Source organism: Labeo rohita, chromosome 5 (genome assembly GCF_022985175.1).
Source record: "Labeo rohita strain BAU-BD-2019 chromosome 5, IGBB_LRoh.1.0, whole genome shotgun sequence".
In the NCBI taxonomy this organism is placed as follows: domain Eukaryota; kingdom Metazoa; phylum Chordata; class Actinopteri; order Cypriniformes; family Cyprinidae; genus Labeo; species Labeo rohita.
In genome coordinates, this window is record NC_066873.1 from 44,523,238 (window position 1) to 44,540,040 (window position 16,803).

General features: G+C 34.0%; 1 protein-coding gene across 3 annotated transcripts in view; it reads left to right on the forward strand.

Moving 5' to 3' along the window:
- The first annotated feature begins 215 nt into the window (after positions 1–215).
- mtmr4 (myotubularin related protein 4) overlaps positions 216–16,803 on the forward strand; it is an 80,725-nt gene continuing 64,137 nt past the window's right edge. The window contains exons 1-2 of one of the 3 annotated variants that reach the window (XM_051110154.1): positions 216–329; positions 11,046–11,153. In XM_051110154.1, the coding sequence (XP_050966111.1) occupies positions 11,151–11,153 (3 nt within the window). In that variant the 5' untranslated portion in view covers positions 216–329; positions 11,046–11,150. Of the gene's footprint in view, positions 330–7,906; positions 8,077–8,117; positions 8,542–11,045; positions 11,154–16,803 lie in introns of those variants that run through there. The other 2 variants (XM_051110153.1, XM_051110155.1) reach the window with 2 other exon arrangements.

Below are 16,803 nucleotides of genomic sequence, written 5' to 3' on the forward strand. Positions count from 1 at the left end.
CGACGCGCTGTGAACCACGTGGTCCCCTAGTGCCGCGCTGTGATTTTCTATTGGCTCATACGTCGCCCTCCCCCTCCGTCTCAGCCTCGTTCTGATTGGTTCGCATGTGGGTGTGCTCGCGGCATTCAGGCGTCCTGTTGTTTGAGCCGCTAACCTACCGTAGCCCTCCATTGGCTGTTGGACGCCTAGTACGCGACGGATTCCGCCTCGCCATTGGACAACTGCACGGACACGCTCTATCGGGATTGGCTGACGCATAGGTCATCGCCAGTGAATGCGGAAGTAGTGCGCTCTACTGAGTCACCGTTGTGTCAGCTGATTCTTTCACAGTGAGTATCTTGATCATATTTCATTTTCTGTTTATTTAACTTGGTTATTCTTTAATGTGTTTGCGGTTACGTTTAGCGGATTGTTGTGTAAACTTAATGCGTATGATTTAGCGTGGTTTTCATCTTGTTTCTGCCGACCATGTGTTTGTATGTGGATGTATTGACCAGCTGGGATGGTTTACAGGCTGTAAAATCCTCCACCCATACTAAACACACACACTGCACGCACACACACACAGATCAAAGACCACTAACTGGTGTGAACTGCTAGAAGTCAGATTTGAAGACTATGTTGATGAACTGTACTTAAATATTGAGTGTTTCAGTATACACACATGCACTTTTTAATGAATTCACATGTGCCTTGATGTTCCTAAATGTTACATGTGGCTTTTTATCGGAATTGCTGCTGTTATGTAAGAAGCCAGTTGTGCGTTGTACACAATTAAATGTGACCCTAGATCACAAAACCAGTCTTATTTGTAGCAATAGCCAACAATACATTGTATGGGTCAAAATTTCTATTTTTCTTTTATGGCAAAAATCATTAGGATATTAAGTAAAGATCATGTTCATGATCAAGATATTTTGTAAATTTCCTACCATTAATATAGCAAAACTTAATTTTTGATTAGTTGCATTGCTAAGAACTTCATTTGGACAACTTTAAAGACAATTTTCACAATATTTAGATTTTTTTGCACCCTCAGATTCCAGATTTTTAAATATTGCCCTATCTTAACCATAATTTATTCAGCTTTCAGATGATGTATAAATCTCATTTTATTAAAAAAAAAAAAAAAAAATGGACTCTTATGACTGGTTTTGTGGTCGAGGGTCACAAATTGCTTCATTGCTTCTTATTATAAAATATTTATTGTAAGGCATATTATTGTTAACTATTAATATTATTATTTATATTTATTTAAAATATGTAATAATTATATTACATATATTATATTAATTATATTATATTATATTATGTTTTATATATATATATATATATATATTTGTTTATATATATATTTATATTTATATATATTTATTTATTTATTTATATATATTTATATATATATGTATTTATTTATTTATATATATTTATATATATTTATTTATATATATATATATGTATGTATACATATATATATATATATATATATATATATATATATATATATATATATATATATATATATATATATAATGCAAAAAAGGAACAAATTTACCATGTGTGCTAGAAATGCATGCATTGTAAATATTGGCATTTTATAGTTTCATTTTAATTAAAGGTCTAACCTCAAGTTTTGTTATGTCTGTTTTATAATTAAGAGTGTGAATGTTAAGAGATGTTGAAATCACTTATTTTTCTAGCAGATGTCATACTAAAGCTCTTCCTTGACATCTTTGAATCACAACAGTCTCAAGTGTGACATTTAAACATCTTTTTTTTTTTTTTTCCAAATGGCTCCGATTAAGGGCGCCTGCTGAATGCTTTCAGTGTAAATCCTTGTGTTTGCTGTGCTTTACTGGTGGATTTATTTGTCCTTCTTCAGTTACACTTGAAACAGACAGTTTGTGGCTTGCAACTAATGGAGCGCTGTTTGCAAAAGCACTTTAATATCTCTAATGGAGAATAATTGCTCCGGTTCTGTTTGATTATAATCGGCAAGTTCTACCAGTGAGCACCAGTGATTGGCTCCAGTTCAAACCCATCGGATCCCGTTCTCATTCCTCAGCCTGGGAAGCTCAGCGATCCGTCTCAGTGCTTTAGGTGAAATGTCTAATTGATGGCTCATGCTCATGTTACAGGTCAGACGGCTCTTTAAATAGCCTCATGACTACTCGTGCACCGCTCTGAATCTAGGTCCCTGTAGCTGTGACGGTGTGTTTATGATATATTTAATAATAGTTTTGAATGTAGCATTATTTCTTATTAAAAAGCTTGACGTTTTCGTTACGAGTGCCATAGCTTATCTGCTGACTAAATGGGAGGGAAACAAGCAGTCTTAAGCTGGTTAAGAAGTCTTGAAGATGCATGCACTTACTCTGTGGCCAGTTGACTGACAGATTCATTTGAATCCTAAGAATGAATTGAATGGGTGCCGTCAGAATAAGAGTCCAAACAGCTGATAAAATCATCACAAGAATGTACAAAGTAATCCACACCACTCCAGCCCATCACTTAACATCTTGTGAAGCCAAAAGCTGCATGTTTGTTAGAAACACATCCATCGTTAAGGCATTTTTTTTTATCCTCAAACTGTGCTTGAGGCTTAAATACGAGTCCATAATCCATAATAACACTTCCTCCACTAAAGAAGCCCATCTTTCGTTATCTCTCGCATCGAAATCCACCAACGCATGTCTTTAGATCTGTGCTTGATCTGGGCAGATTTTTCACCTGATTCAGACTTTCTTACTGGAGGAAGCAATTAAGCACTTGTATTTTAGTTGGAAGCAACAGTTTAGAGTTAAAATGCCATAATGATAGATTTGCTTTTTGCTTCTCAAGATGTTTACTGATGGACTGGAGTGGTGTGGATTACTTGTGGATTATTATGATGTTTTTATCAGGTGTTTGGACTCTCATTCTGACGGCACCCATTCACTGCAGAGGATCTGTTGGTGCAAGTGACATAGTGCTACATTTCTCCAAATCTGATGAATAACACAAACTCATCTATATCTTGGATGACCTAAAGGGTGAGGACATTTTCAGGGCAATTACATTTTTGGGTGAACTACTCCCTTAATAGTATCGGCACGTTTTGTACACAAACCTGAGCACTTCTTGAATGCTTGAGAGTAGGTCACCGGGGTTTGTTTTATTGCTGTCTTATTGGATATTTTGAATACTTTTACCTCTCTGCTCCTGTACTTTGACATGTTGTGTTTGTGTATAACTCCTTCATATCTCTAGAATGATAAGTAGAGTAAATTAGATGATGATTGATGAAACACTTTCAAGATTTGTGCGTATTGAACTTTGATATGTAATTTAGTGGTTTACTATGCTAAAGTGAGATTAAGTGTGTGTATGAGTTTGTTTATATCTTCATTTGAGTATTAGGTGAAACTTGAAGCAAATTATAAGAGAATATTGAAGTGAAACTTTCTTTTCTTAGCATAGAGAACTGATACTGATGCGACAAGTGGAGGAATTTAAATCAAACTCTGCCTAGAAACACAAAAAACAACTGTTTTTAGAAGGGAAATTTCTGGCTATTTAAAAATCTTGTAATTATAACCATGAAATTTGTATTATTATATGTCAGATGGTTGCTGTGGTGTTCTGGATGATTGTCAACCAACCCAATTGTTATTCTCTTAATTGTTCAAAAATCTCAAACAAAAATTTATTTTATTTTATTTTATTTTATTTTGGATGTTTTATTTTATTTATTTATTTATTTATTCAGTCTGATAAAAGAAAAAAACATTTTTCCGATTTATCACAATTCTAGTATATTCTGATGTTTACATGCATCTTTTTCACTTATTGCGTTATCTGCCACGATCTGCCAAATCCAAAGTCCAGTTGCTAGCGCATCTCTCCTCAACAAATCAAAAAGATTTGATTGATTTCCGTAGTTTTCAATGTATTTGGCTCTGCTCTGGTGTTTAATTCCCTCTCACAATTTGTGTTTATAAGATCTGCACAGATGCAGTTTTCATCCAAAGGAAAATAAATGAGATCAGATTGTCATCTATGCTAAACACAGGCCAACCAAATCCAATTTTCCCAGACAGACGATTTCAGTGTATTGAATTTGCTCTGTTGATGACGACAGTGTTTGTATCTGTGTTTTGAGTTTAGATTGAGCTTGATGAGTGCCTAGAGGTCAACGAGGTCATGGATGGGTCAACCTGAGTTTGAGTTCGCCGTCCTTTTCATTTTGACCTGAAAACAGATTCTAGATTGTATCTGGTGGAGGATTTTGATTTTTTGGTGGAGTTTTTTTTTTTTTTTTTTAATGTTTGTAGCCAATGCAGCGCTGTGTAAAAGTTAGTTGTAGGTTGGCCTCAGTTTCGCAGGCCTTACCGCTGGATAAATGTATCAGCAGAAATAAAAAAGCTTTGTTTTGTTGCCAAATGTTCGCAGTGATTGAGCTAAAGCACAGACTGTTCAGAGTTTGCCTTGAACTTCGCAGGCTGTTACAGTTTCACCTACTTACAGTAGTTTACTACAGTAGTAAGCTGTTTAACAAAAGTATGTTGAGGACACACACAACCATTTTCTTAAGCTGTTGTTGTATATTTACTTAGTTTGATGCATTTTTACTACGAAGGACAGGAAAAAACAAACCTCATTGTGAGCTAGAAGACAAAAGTAAATGTCACTTTTTATTCAGTTGCATTATATGTCAGCAAATTTGGCTGCATCTCTGCTTTGTAGTATTTTATATTTTTCTATGCATTAAAATGTAATAGCAGCCTAAACAATGGATAATCGTGGATTCGTTTTGAAATATTAAGTCGCATTTCTATCTATCAGTCTATCATTTGAGTTGCTGAATGTCTTCTGATGCTCATCTTGAATAGTTCAGTGTGTGTTGAGCTGTGTGTTGTGTGAAGTCAGATAAGGACTGGCGTGTTTGGACTTGTGTGCCGTCATTGTGGGTGCGGTTGTGGGAATGCAGTTCTCTTCAAGCTTTGCTGTTCTTGAAGTGTGTGGCAACTCCTCAGGTTCAGATGCACATGTGTTTCCACAGTTATTCCTGATAGATGAACCAAATGTAAAATTTCAAGAATCAGTCAGAGGTGTGTTAGAGGCCATGTTGACAAACCTGTGAATTACTGGCACCAAATAATGGTTTCCAAATGCTGCAGAAAACTGGTAGTCCCTCTTGTGGGGAATTTTGTGTGGAATGGAAAGTTCTTCGTTGCTAAACATGGAAAACAAACTTTCACTTTCTTTTCACTTCCTCCATCGCACCTCGCAGGTGAGAAGCACACGGAAGTCCCGTCGTAAAGCATTCGCTCGGTAACTGCAGTGCATGTTAATGCCATAAAAGGCGTTCTGTGCCATGTTTAAAGGAGGCGTGTTTGGTGGTCTGGAAACTATGAGGAAGTTTGTGTGTAACATGGTTAGATAACAAGTGCAATAAATGCTATATTAATGTTCATATTATCAGTGATTCATAAATATAAGGGGTGTGAGGTTCTTTTAACTTTGTCGGCTTTCTGCTTGTTAGTCTTTATTGTATAAACAGCAATCATGGAACAAACGGAAATATCAGAGATTTCAGAGATTGTGGTTTCTGAGAAATGGCAAGAGTCTTTGGCTTGTAATCCAAAGAGAAAAGAACTTTTTAAATGTAAATATTGAATTGTTTTTTTATTTGCCAATTTGAAAAATTTTGAGCTTTGGTTCCCATAAAGTATACAATTAATAATAAATTAGTTTAAATTAAATTAATACATTAAAGTTGTCCTAGGACAACTTTGACTTCAGATGTATGTGTGTGTATATATATATATATATATATATATATATATATATATATATATTACTATTTAAAATAACTGCTTTCTATTTGAATATATTTTAAAATGTAATTTATTCCTGTGATTTTTTTTTTTTCAAAGCTGAATTTCTAGCATCATTACTCCATTCATGTGATCCTACAGAAACCATTCTAATATTCTGATTTGTTGCACAAAACAACACTTTTTTTTTCAGGTTTCTTTGAAGAATAAAAAGTTCAGAAGAACAGCATTTATCTGAAATGGAAATCTTTTGTAACATTATAAATGTCTTTATCATCAATTTTGATTGATTTAAAGCATCCTTGCTAAATAAACGTATTAATTTCTATATTTCTCCCCTATAAAATACATATATATGAAGAGTTCAGATGCAAAACCAGCTAAAAGCCATCTCGGTCAAAATTCTTGGAGATAATGATACTGAATGAATGCTTCTGACACATAGTATACATCCATCAAATACTTTTACTTCAAACTCACTTGTTACAACCCCAAAGTGGTCTAGGGGTTCTGGGGTCGAACATTTAAAAATATAGACATTAAAAACATACACATACAAAGGTTTCTGTGCAACAACAATGATTTAATAAAGGTGGAAACTACAAAAGTGTGGTGAAATCAAAAGAGTGGTGTATATATACAGTATTTACAGTATTAACATGAATAGGCAAAATACAAGACAAAGAGAACGGGAAGAAGGGACGTGGGCTGTGCTAAATTAAAGAAGACAACAAAGCCAAAACCCTCTAACTTCTTAATATCCCCCCCAATCCTGACTACGAAAAGAAAATGTAGAAAAGAAAAGTCTTCAGCGTCTGAGACGCCCTAACTAAACTACACTTTCTATCCAATAAACAAAAGTACAAGGGGTGGCACTCACCCCTAACCTAGTGTACTATACAGGATGGTATTCCTACGTGTTGCAATGCATGTTATGTGACGTTCTTACCTGTCCGCTTCTTTCCGGCCTTGTAACATATAACTGGGCAAAAACGTACACGAAAACCAGACAACATTAACAACAGGGGATATGACAATAATATGTGATGGCAAGAGGAACACAGTACAAAACAGAAACAACATGGGGGAGCTTGTGGGTGGTCTGGCGTGCACTTTTATCTGGGGAGGGACTTGTGCGATTGAGGCGCCAGGATGGATGACGTCAGCAGTAAATGAAGACTGGCAGGTGACAGGACCAATGACAGGTAACTGAAAAAAGTGAGAGTAAACAGAAGAGACAGAGGGTAAATGCATAACACAAAACACAAGCACGTAACACACTAAGTTCCAGCCTCAGCCCATACAGAAGTACCGGTACTTACATAGAAACCTATACAAAGTAGCCAGAAAGAAATGCTCATTTTAAAGAAAAACATCAGATGGATTTAGAGGCTTTTGCATCTGAGCTCTTCATATATATATAAACACATACTGACTCCAAGCTTTTGAATGGTATGGTGTATAATGTTACAAAAGCTTCTTATTTCAGATTAATGTTTGGATCCTTTTATTCATCAAAGAATCCTGAAAAAAAATACTCAACTGTACTAATAATATTTATAATAAATGTTTCTTGAACAACAAATCAGCATCTTAGAATGATTTCTGAAGGATAATAAAGACGGGAGCAATGATGCTGTAAGTTTAGATTTGATCACAGGAATAAATTATATTAAAAAAATATTCAAATAGAAAATGGTTATTTTATGTAGTAAACATATTTAAAGATTATACTGTTTTGCAGAAGAGACTTCTATATATGTTTTTTTTTACCCAGTTGTAATTATTTTGTTAAATCCAATTAAATGAATAAATGACCTTTGTAAGCAATAAATGGCTTCCGCTCCCAGTGTTCGACAGGTCATTCCAATGCACTGTAAACACACTGATAGCAGCGGTGTCTCAGGAGGGGTCCGGAGATTCTATTGTGATTGTGAAATAAATCACGGGTGGGGGCGTTACATGCAAACAAAACTCAGCGCGCACTTCTTTGGTATGCGCGTCTTTTGTTGCTCTCCTGACACTGCTGTGTGGACGCACATGCATTGAAAGTTTGTTTAGAACACAGCCATGTAAACGTGCGTGCTGTGCATGTGCTGAGAGATACGCACAAGAACAGCGCTGTCACGTACTACACGCCCCACGCCGCGCATTCGAAACTCCGCCCACTTCGCGCGCTTTGTGTGTGCGCGTGGATAGGCGTGATCGAGGCGTGAAGCGTACAGGAGTTTGTGTCCACGCACACAGACGCGCTCAGGTAAGAGCTGAACTTATTTTGTCGTGTCTCCGCTGAGAATGAGCGCTTCATTCACTGACACACTGTTGCGCGCGAATGGAATGTTGCGCTTGTTACATTTGTAGCGCTTTCGGAAGTTTAGAACGTTCGACAACTGTTACAATGTTTCAGCGCTGAATGTTACAGTGTGGCTTCAGACGCGAGTTGAACAGTTGTTCGTCGCTTTTTAAATGCCGTAAGATAAAGTGAGTGTCAGAAGTATTGTTGATTTCTTTGACGTGTCTCATGAGAGTTTGTGCTGAGTGAGTGAGAGAGTAAATGTTTGCGGGAGTGGATCAGAATCAGAGGGTGTGTTTCAAATGAATCTCTGCAGCAGCCTTGCATTGTGGGTAAAGGCTGCCCTCTTGCATTCAGGTAGAGCTGTCAAGTTTAAAACCGCGCTCTCAGAAAAGAAACGCTGTCACTGGGGCGGTATCTTTTCAAAAGGTACGCTTTTGTACATTATTTATCCCTAAAGGGTGCGTATTGGTACCTTAAGTGTACATATTTGACCCTTTTGAAAAGGTACAAAGGTGACAGCTTTTGTACCTTTTTTTTCTGAGTGTGTATAAGAATGTCCATTTAATTAGTAAGCACAACAAATACACATATACATTTAATTTCTGTAATATTTATATACATATGAGTGCATCTCTAGTATGTGTCTTTTTTATGAAGTTACACTCCATTATTATTACATTTTTTAGCAATGTTTGTCAACACATGTCAAAAAAACAGTTTTTAAATAAAAAAAAAAAAACTGCTGTCAAATGATTAATCATGATTAATCATATCCAAAAGTTGTTTACATCTCTGTGTGTACTGTGTATATTTATTATATATGTAAATACACACACACAGTATATATTTGGAATTTTTTTTTTAAACATGTATATCCATATAACTGATATTAAATATAAATATTTTAGTATATAAACGTAACATTTTCTTAAATGTATACATACATGTGTGTTTTTATATGTACATAATAAATATATACAGTACACACGTATGTAAACAAACAAACAAAAAAATGTTTTTTTTTTTTTGTTAAAGTTCCACTCCATTAATATAACTACTTTTTTTTTTTTTTTTTTTTTTTTTTTTTTTTTTTAGCAATTTTTGTTGACATATGGCAAAAAATCACTTTTTAAATTAAATGTTAAACTGTCTTTGCAAATTAATAAATCAATTAAAAACTTTTTATTGGCAAAAATAGCTGGGTTATATATATATATATATATATATATATATATATATATATATATATATATATCATTTTTTTTTATGTAATTTATTATTTTTATAATTATAATTATTATTATTTTAGCAATGTTTGCCAACATATGCAAATATGTTGACTTCATATACAAATAGCTGGAAATTATGTAGCCTAGCTATAGCTGCTGCTTCATCAACTTGCACAGCAAATACAGTTGTGAAATTGTACCTACATATGAACTTCTTTACAGTACTTTCATTTTAACTTTCTTTTAATGGACTTTTAGGTAGCAAACCCAGTCAACAAGTGTTTGGCACACATTGTTGGTGATCTGCGTGTTTCCCATGAGCTCTTGGCTCCTGTGGAGTTTTCACTTTCCTTTTCCTGTAAATCAAAGCTCATCCTATTAGTCAGCTTGTAGCCGGAGATCAAGGTCGTCTCGGCGGGTGAGAGCGGCGCGGTGTGAGCAGGAACTCCATGGGTGTGTTCATGATCACATACAAACACACAGTGCTTTACACTGGATCATTAAATTCTGTGTGTGTGTGTGTTTCCAGCACCTGACAGTGACAGACTGCAGAGTTTGTTGCGCTGATAACCTGTGTGTGTTTGCTTTCCTATTTGTGCGTGTTTGGACCTGTTTGCTCAACTATGTCTTAGACTCAACATTTTTCTATCGAATTTTGCAAGTATTTGGACTCTGAGCAGGAAAAACACACATACGGAACATTCCTGAGAAGGAGTTGAGAAAGAGTTTGATCTGAGCAGAACTGAACACTAATATCACTTATTATACGGTGATGATATGTGTACTGATTGCTTGCACAAATCATAATAAAGAAAAAAAGAGATATGCACATAACACCAGAGATTCAAGTTCAACATTTTGGGTTACTGGACTGAACTTAAGGAAGCCCCGTATGTGTGTATATGGGTAAAAGACAAAAAAGGGTTTAAGCATAAAAACAATAAGTGTAATCCTGCTTTAAATTGTTGTTTTAAAAAAAAAAAAAGGCAATCTTGTCAGGCATATTTACATCAAAAATCAATTATTAAATATTAAAAAATGTAATATTAACAAAATAAATCTAAAAAAAAAAAAAAAAAAATATATATATATATATGAATTTTTACATACACTGAATGAACGTAACTATTTCAACCAAATTTTACAGTTTATTCTCCAAAAACTTATTTGAAACCTTAAAAGTAGACACTTTACTTACATTTAATGTGCTTTCTATGGACATAAAATCACTTTTGTATATTTCTTTTGACATGGACATCTTAACGCCTTTGACCCATATATATATATAATGTTAAACCATTAGACACATTTTTTAGGGAGGTGTTTGTGTAAGATATGTTCATACACCCAGCAAAAATGGATAGATGAAGATGTTTGCATTTCAAATAGTGTCTTTTGCCTTATTTCTACATGGATTTAGTCTTATGTCAACAATATAATTGTATTTTTCTAAATATTGTTTGTTATAATATTTATTCATATACATTTTTAAATATATTTATGTAATTTTTTTTTTTATTTATGTATGTATGTAAATGGTCATCAGTGTCGTGACCCCATTAAACACCTTTTGGATGATTTTGACCACAAATTGTGATTTAAACACCGTCTAACCCCACTGATGGTCATTGTTGAATGGTTTAATTTTATGACCAGTGTCACCACTAGTCATTGACCGATTTCTAATCTGTTTTCTTTTAGATTGAGTGTCTTGTGAGCTGTTGCTGTAATTGTGAGACCCGTCGTGGTGAGGAGAGCTGGCGGAGCCGTAACCGAGACTAAATCAAAGCACATCTGCTGAGAAAAATGGTGAGTCTGCGGGGTGTTTAAGTGTGTCACAGTGCAATAACTCAGTTTTTTTATTGATTTGGATTAGAAAGATGACATTTCAAGACTGTTTTTGTGAGATCCAGGCACCTTTTTTTATCATTTACTGGGCTTTTGCTGATTCAGGGTCATCTGAGGCTAACCAACGGGTTATTTGGTTGGGTACTTTTTACGTTTTTGGTTAGATACGATGACATCTATGACCTTTATGAAACAATCCTTTCATTGTTGGCAGATTTTTCCCGTCTTAAGATTGCGTGTTGGGCTTCATTTGTTTGTTGTGACCACGCATTATTAACCGTCATGATGGTTTGCCTTCTGCTCTCTTCCTGTTTTTCACTTTCTGCTCTTCCAGAGTGGATTTTCCCTGTAAAACTACCATGCAGGGGTGAACAGATGTTGGGAAGATCTTTGATGTTTGTGTGTACGTGTTTGAAGAAAGGTCGGGGAATGCTGGTGCCTCTTAAACACTGACGGATGCTGCTGGTTGATTTGGAGTTTTATAGGAAGTCCTTTAGCTGCAGAATTGCATTCCGGTTTTGAGGTTAATTGTCTGACCTTACGAGCAAAGGTTATTTGAGTCTTTTTACTGCAGCTCCCCAAATGTTTAGGCTCATCTCAAGGATCATCTCCAACTAAACACTGTCAGCATTAGTTTGATCGAGACCATGTTTGGCTGTAGTTTTAGTGTGTTTTGACAGTTTCTGCAGGTCTTAAAAAGGCACCATTATCTTAAATCACTGCAGAAAGTCTTAAATTCATAGTCATGGCATTAAATGTTGAATGCACTGCAAAAAATGAAACTCTTCTTTAGTAATTTTGTCTAGTTTTCCATATCTGAACATCCTTCAAATCAAGATACAAATACTTGAGATGCAAAATGAAGATCTAAAGTCTTGTTTTCTGAAAAAACAAAACGAAGTTTGTGTTAAAAACAAGAAATACACATCACATCAAACTCACTTCATTTTGATCAGTTCATCAGAAAATTATAAATGCTATTTGGTTACAGATGAGCATGTCTGGGTTATTGTTGTTAACCAAAACAAAATCCATAAAAAACATTAATAAAATAAAATAAACATTTGCTAAAGCAATATGAAATATAAAAACATTTAAACTTATTTTAACTAGTTTATTTAGTTTAACTTGAAGTACTAAAATAACTAAAACAAATAATGCATTTAATAAAAACTAAACAGGTATATTTAAAAAAACATAAATGTTGAGATATGAGATATAATAAACATTAAATAAAAATTACCAAAAAAACACACAAAATCACTAAAGCTTCAACTAAAATTAATAAGAAAATGGATAGAAATCTAAAATAAAATGGAACAGTAAACAGACCTAATTAAAAACCTAATTAAAATTAACACAAACCATAATAGTATAACTTTGTTTCTTAAACATTACATTTTATTTTATTTTAGCCAACTGCAAAAGCAGCATTCCTCGTTTTTGCTTAAAATAAAGTCCTAAAATAACAGACTAAATAAATTAATATGAGAAAGTAAAATGTTAACTATGATATAGATATATTTAAAGGTAACGAAAATGTAATAAAAAAGCAAAACAGAATTACTAAAATTTTAACTAAAATTGAAGTCAAGCAAGACATAGAAAAAATCTAATTCAAAAATATGAATCAATGACTAAAATAACATTGATGCATATATGTGACCCTGAACCACAAAAGCAGTCAAAATTGAATTTAAAATTTAAATTTATACATCTGAAAGCTGAATAAATAAGCTATAATAATAACTATTTGAAAATCTGTAATCTGAGAGTGCAAAAAAATCTAAATATTGAGAAAATTGTCTTTAAAATTGTCCAAATTACCTTTAAAGCAATGCATATTACAAATCAAAAATCAAGTTTTGATATATGGAACATGGTCTTCACTTAATATCCTAATGATCATTTTGACCCATACGTTGTTGGCTATTGCTACAAATATACCCGTGCTACTTATGACTGATTTTGTGGTCGAGGGTCACATATTAGTTGTGAACATGGTTTATTTGATCAGAATTCAAAGCTGGAGCTCTCTTATAATGTCCAGTTTTCCTGTAAAGCACAGTGACAGTTCAGTTCAGCCTTGTAGTTATTTGGTCTCCTGATTTGAACTTCATTCACACTTTAAAGACACACTGAGTGCGAGAGCAGCAGAGTGTGAAGCCGTGGGTTTTCCATGATGCTGCGGCGCCCTGAGCGAGCGAACGCGTCCCTCGACACTCATTAAACACTTAGCGCTCGCCATAAACAAAGCACAGCCTGTGCCTCGTCTTCCTCAGGAGCGTTTAAAAACAGAGTAAAGAGTAAAGCGAAATATTGCCAGGTCAGCTCTGCACTGCGGCCCGTCCGGAGCCAAGCTTGTGCCAAAAAGCGGCTCAGAAACTCTTTGTAGAAACAGTGTTATTGTCTCATTGAGACTAAACCAGAACCAGAACGCTGCAGTTGCCTTCTTTTCTTGATCCAAAGTTTCTGCATGTCCCAAATAGTATAACAAAAGTCTAAATTTGGGGTGGAAAAGAGTTGCAGTGAAACAAATACGTGGTTATTAAACATTCTTTACGTTATGGTTTTTGTATTATAATATATTGTAGATGGTCGTAAGAGTGCATATTTTATGTTTCATCTTTTTGAATGAAAAGCTAGAAGTAGTAAGGCATAGACATTTCATAATAAGAGTCCCAGTGTATTTTGCATTTGTTTATGTTTGAAAGTCCCTCATTATGCATTAAAAATCATTAAATCTCCTGGTTATTACTGGTATTTTGGTTGCACAATAAACAGCATCTGACATTTAAATCAATGTAAACTAGTAATCTTTTTATTGCTTTTCTTTAAAAACACATTATTGTATCTGCAAAATTGCAGAAAAAGGTCTTAGAAAGTTTTAAATATGCTCTGCCGAAACCCAGCGATAACTAATTGGTGTGTGTGATGCTGGTTCTGTGTTCTGGTCGAGTGGGCGCAGTCAATGCTTCTCAGTGGCCCGTTGCGGCCGCGGTTCGTATTGTGTAGCGTCTTTAATTGTCTGGGGAACAAAGGGCATGGAAAATGTTCCTGTGAAGATGTTCTGAATGTAATCATTTGTGCCGTTTTTCTTGCTTTTTGTTCTGTTGAGACTGCATTTGCTAAATCAGCTACTGTTTTTGTTGTTGTAAGGCCATTTTTAGATTCTCGTGAGAGTTTTCTGTTGAGGAAATTGATTGTTGAATTTGTGGTTGGCATGTTTCCATTCTTATCCATTCAGAATCTGAGCAGATCAGTAAAGTGGCGAAAGGCTGAAAAAAGTCAAGTGGAAGGTAAAAAGCTGTAGACGGATCACAAGACGACAGGATGAGGCTAATTTCAGAATTTGATTTGGCTCTCCTCAGTGTGAATTTAAGTAGAACTGGTCACGACACACAGGAAGTTATATTAGAATTAGAATTGGAATGACCAGAAGATAAATTTACAAAGAAACTTACACAATTACCAAAGTTATTCTGTTGTGCTTTCCTATTTTGTAAACCTGCTCATCTTTTTTGGATCATTTTTTTTTGGACTTGAAAAATAAATGATTGTTTTTATTGTAAGTTCTTTTCCATTGTAATCGATAAAATGAACATTAAATAATTAAATGTATCTTATGTTGTTACACACCAGTATTATTATTAGGTATTATTTATATACTATTATAGTTTTGATTAATATTTATTTATTTATTTATATAAATGAGCTTTTTATATTTTTTTATTTTTTATTTTCATTTAAATTTTAGTTTGTTTTAGTAATTTTTTTTTGTGCGCTATAGATATATTTAAAGAAAACAAAAATGTAATACACACCAGTTTTAAGTATTATTTGTGTACTGTTATAATTTTTATCAATATTTTAAATTAGCTTTTTATATTTTTATTTTTTATTTTCATTTCAGTTTTAGTTTTCATGTGCTTTTTCATTTTTTTACATTTTTTTTTTTTTTTTTAAATTACTAATTTACAGGACAGTTTCACTGCATGTTAAACTAATTAAATGTAAATTAAGTTTAAAAATATTAACATTTAAATAACTGTTAAATAACGTTTTTTTCAGTTTATTTTAGTTTTATTTTGTAGTTTAGTACTTAATCTTAAACAAAAATTAGAAATCTTACATTGGCAAGTAAAGTTTTTAATAAACAATAACAACACTGATTTCTGTTGGAGTCATTTTAAACTGATTTGTATCAGTGTTTAATATCTTCTGTTATGTGTATGGTGACATTTGTATTGCTAGTTCATACATAAAAATAAATGATATTGTTAACAACTACACTTATAGCAGTAATGTAACTTTCTTTTTTTCGTTTAAAATTAATTCTACGTTTGAAATTCGTATTTGAATTAAATTCTGCATCTTTTTCCAAAGTAATTTCAAGTTCAATTCAAATTCAGGAGAACTTCTTCTCTTCAGGTCAGTTGAGAGGTGATTTTTTTTTTTTTTTTTTTTTTTCTCCCCCCGCAGGTGTGTCTGTACATTGATTCACACGCCCAAAAAACAATCGATTTACACACTCTGTTCCTGTTTGGTCATATTTCGTTTCTGTTCACTCACAGATGACAATAAGGATCTTTTACCTTGGGTTTTGTCAGTGAATAATGGACCGTGTGAAGGTAGGGCCGAACACCGTCCCGCATGATGTCAGGCTCTGAGCTCACCTGTATCCGTCCTCTATATGAGGGTTCAGTTTCAGTGCTAAAATATGGGCTGAGCTGCTTTATGGCTCAATGAGCTTCAAACAAATACATAAAACACTTGAGTTCAAGTGAAACCAGTAAATATACAACTACATGAATCATTGACAATTCTATTTTCTTTCTTTTTTTCTTTCTTTTTTATATAAGTTGTTTATGAAAACAATTACAAATCTCTCTCTCTCCATATATAGCAGTGCTTGTTTCTCTCTGTCTGCTCACGTACAGTCATTAAGTACAGTAATGATCAAGTGCTTGTCTACTCACTTAATTATTATGCATTACTCAGAATGTTGGACGTCACTCAGTGTTGTTTACAGGTTGTTGTATATTGATAAATGAGTATGACACCGGTTGTTTACTGTTGACTGATGTGTTCTGATGGCTCATGCAGTTAAACAGAGTGAGTTGTTTGTTGTGTTGTTGTAATTTTTCCTTCTTTATGGCCCTGTGTCATGCAATTGTGTGACGTGCACGTCAGGTTTCGGGGGAACGCTGTGTGTGAGAGACGTGAGGGGTGTGTTTTGCTGAAGGGGCAGTCAGTCTGTGGCAGGGTGTCCTCCATTCCTAAAAATAGGTGTCATGGTGTCATAAAAGCCACGTCTGCAGTGAATCACATCACCATCATCTATAACAATGTTCCTTATGAAAGCAGCACATGTGCGAACACACTCTTAAAGGTGCAACTACAATTAAAAAATACTAATGAAAAATAAAATGAATACAATTTATATAATTGAAAAAAGAATTTAAAGACGTCTCTTATGCTCATCAAGGCTGCATTTATTTGATCAAAAATACAGAAAAAAAAACAATAATATTGCGAAATGTTATTACAATATAAAATAATAGTTTTTATTTTAATATGCTTTAAAATATAATTTATTTCTGTGATGCAA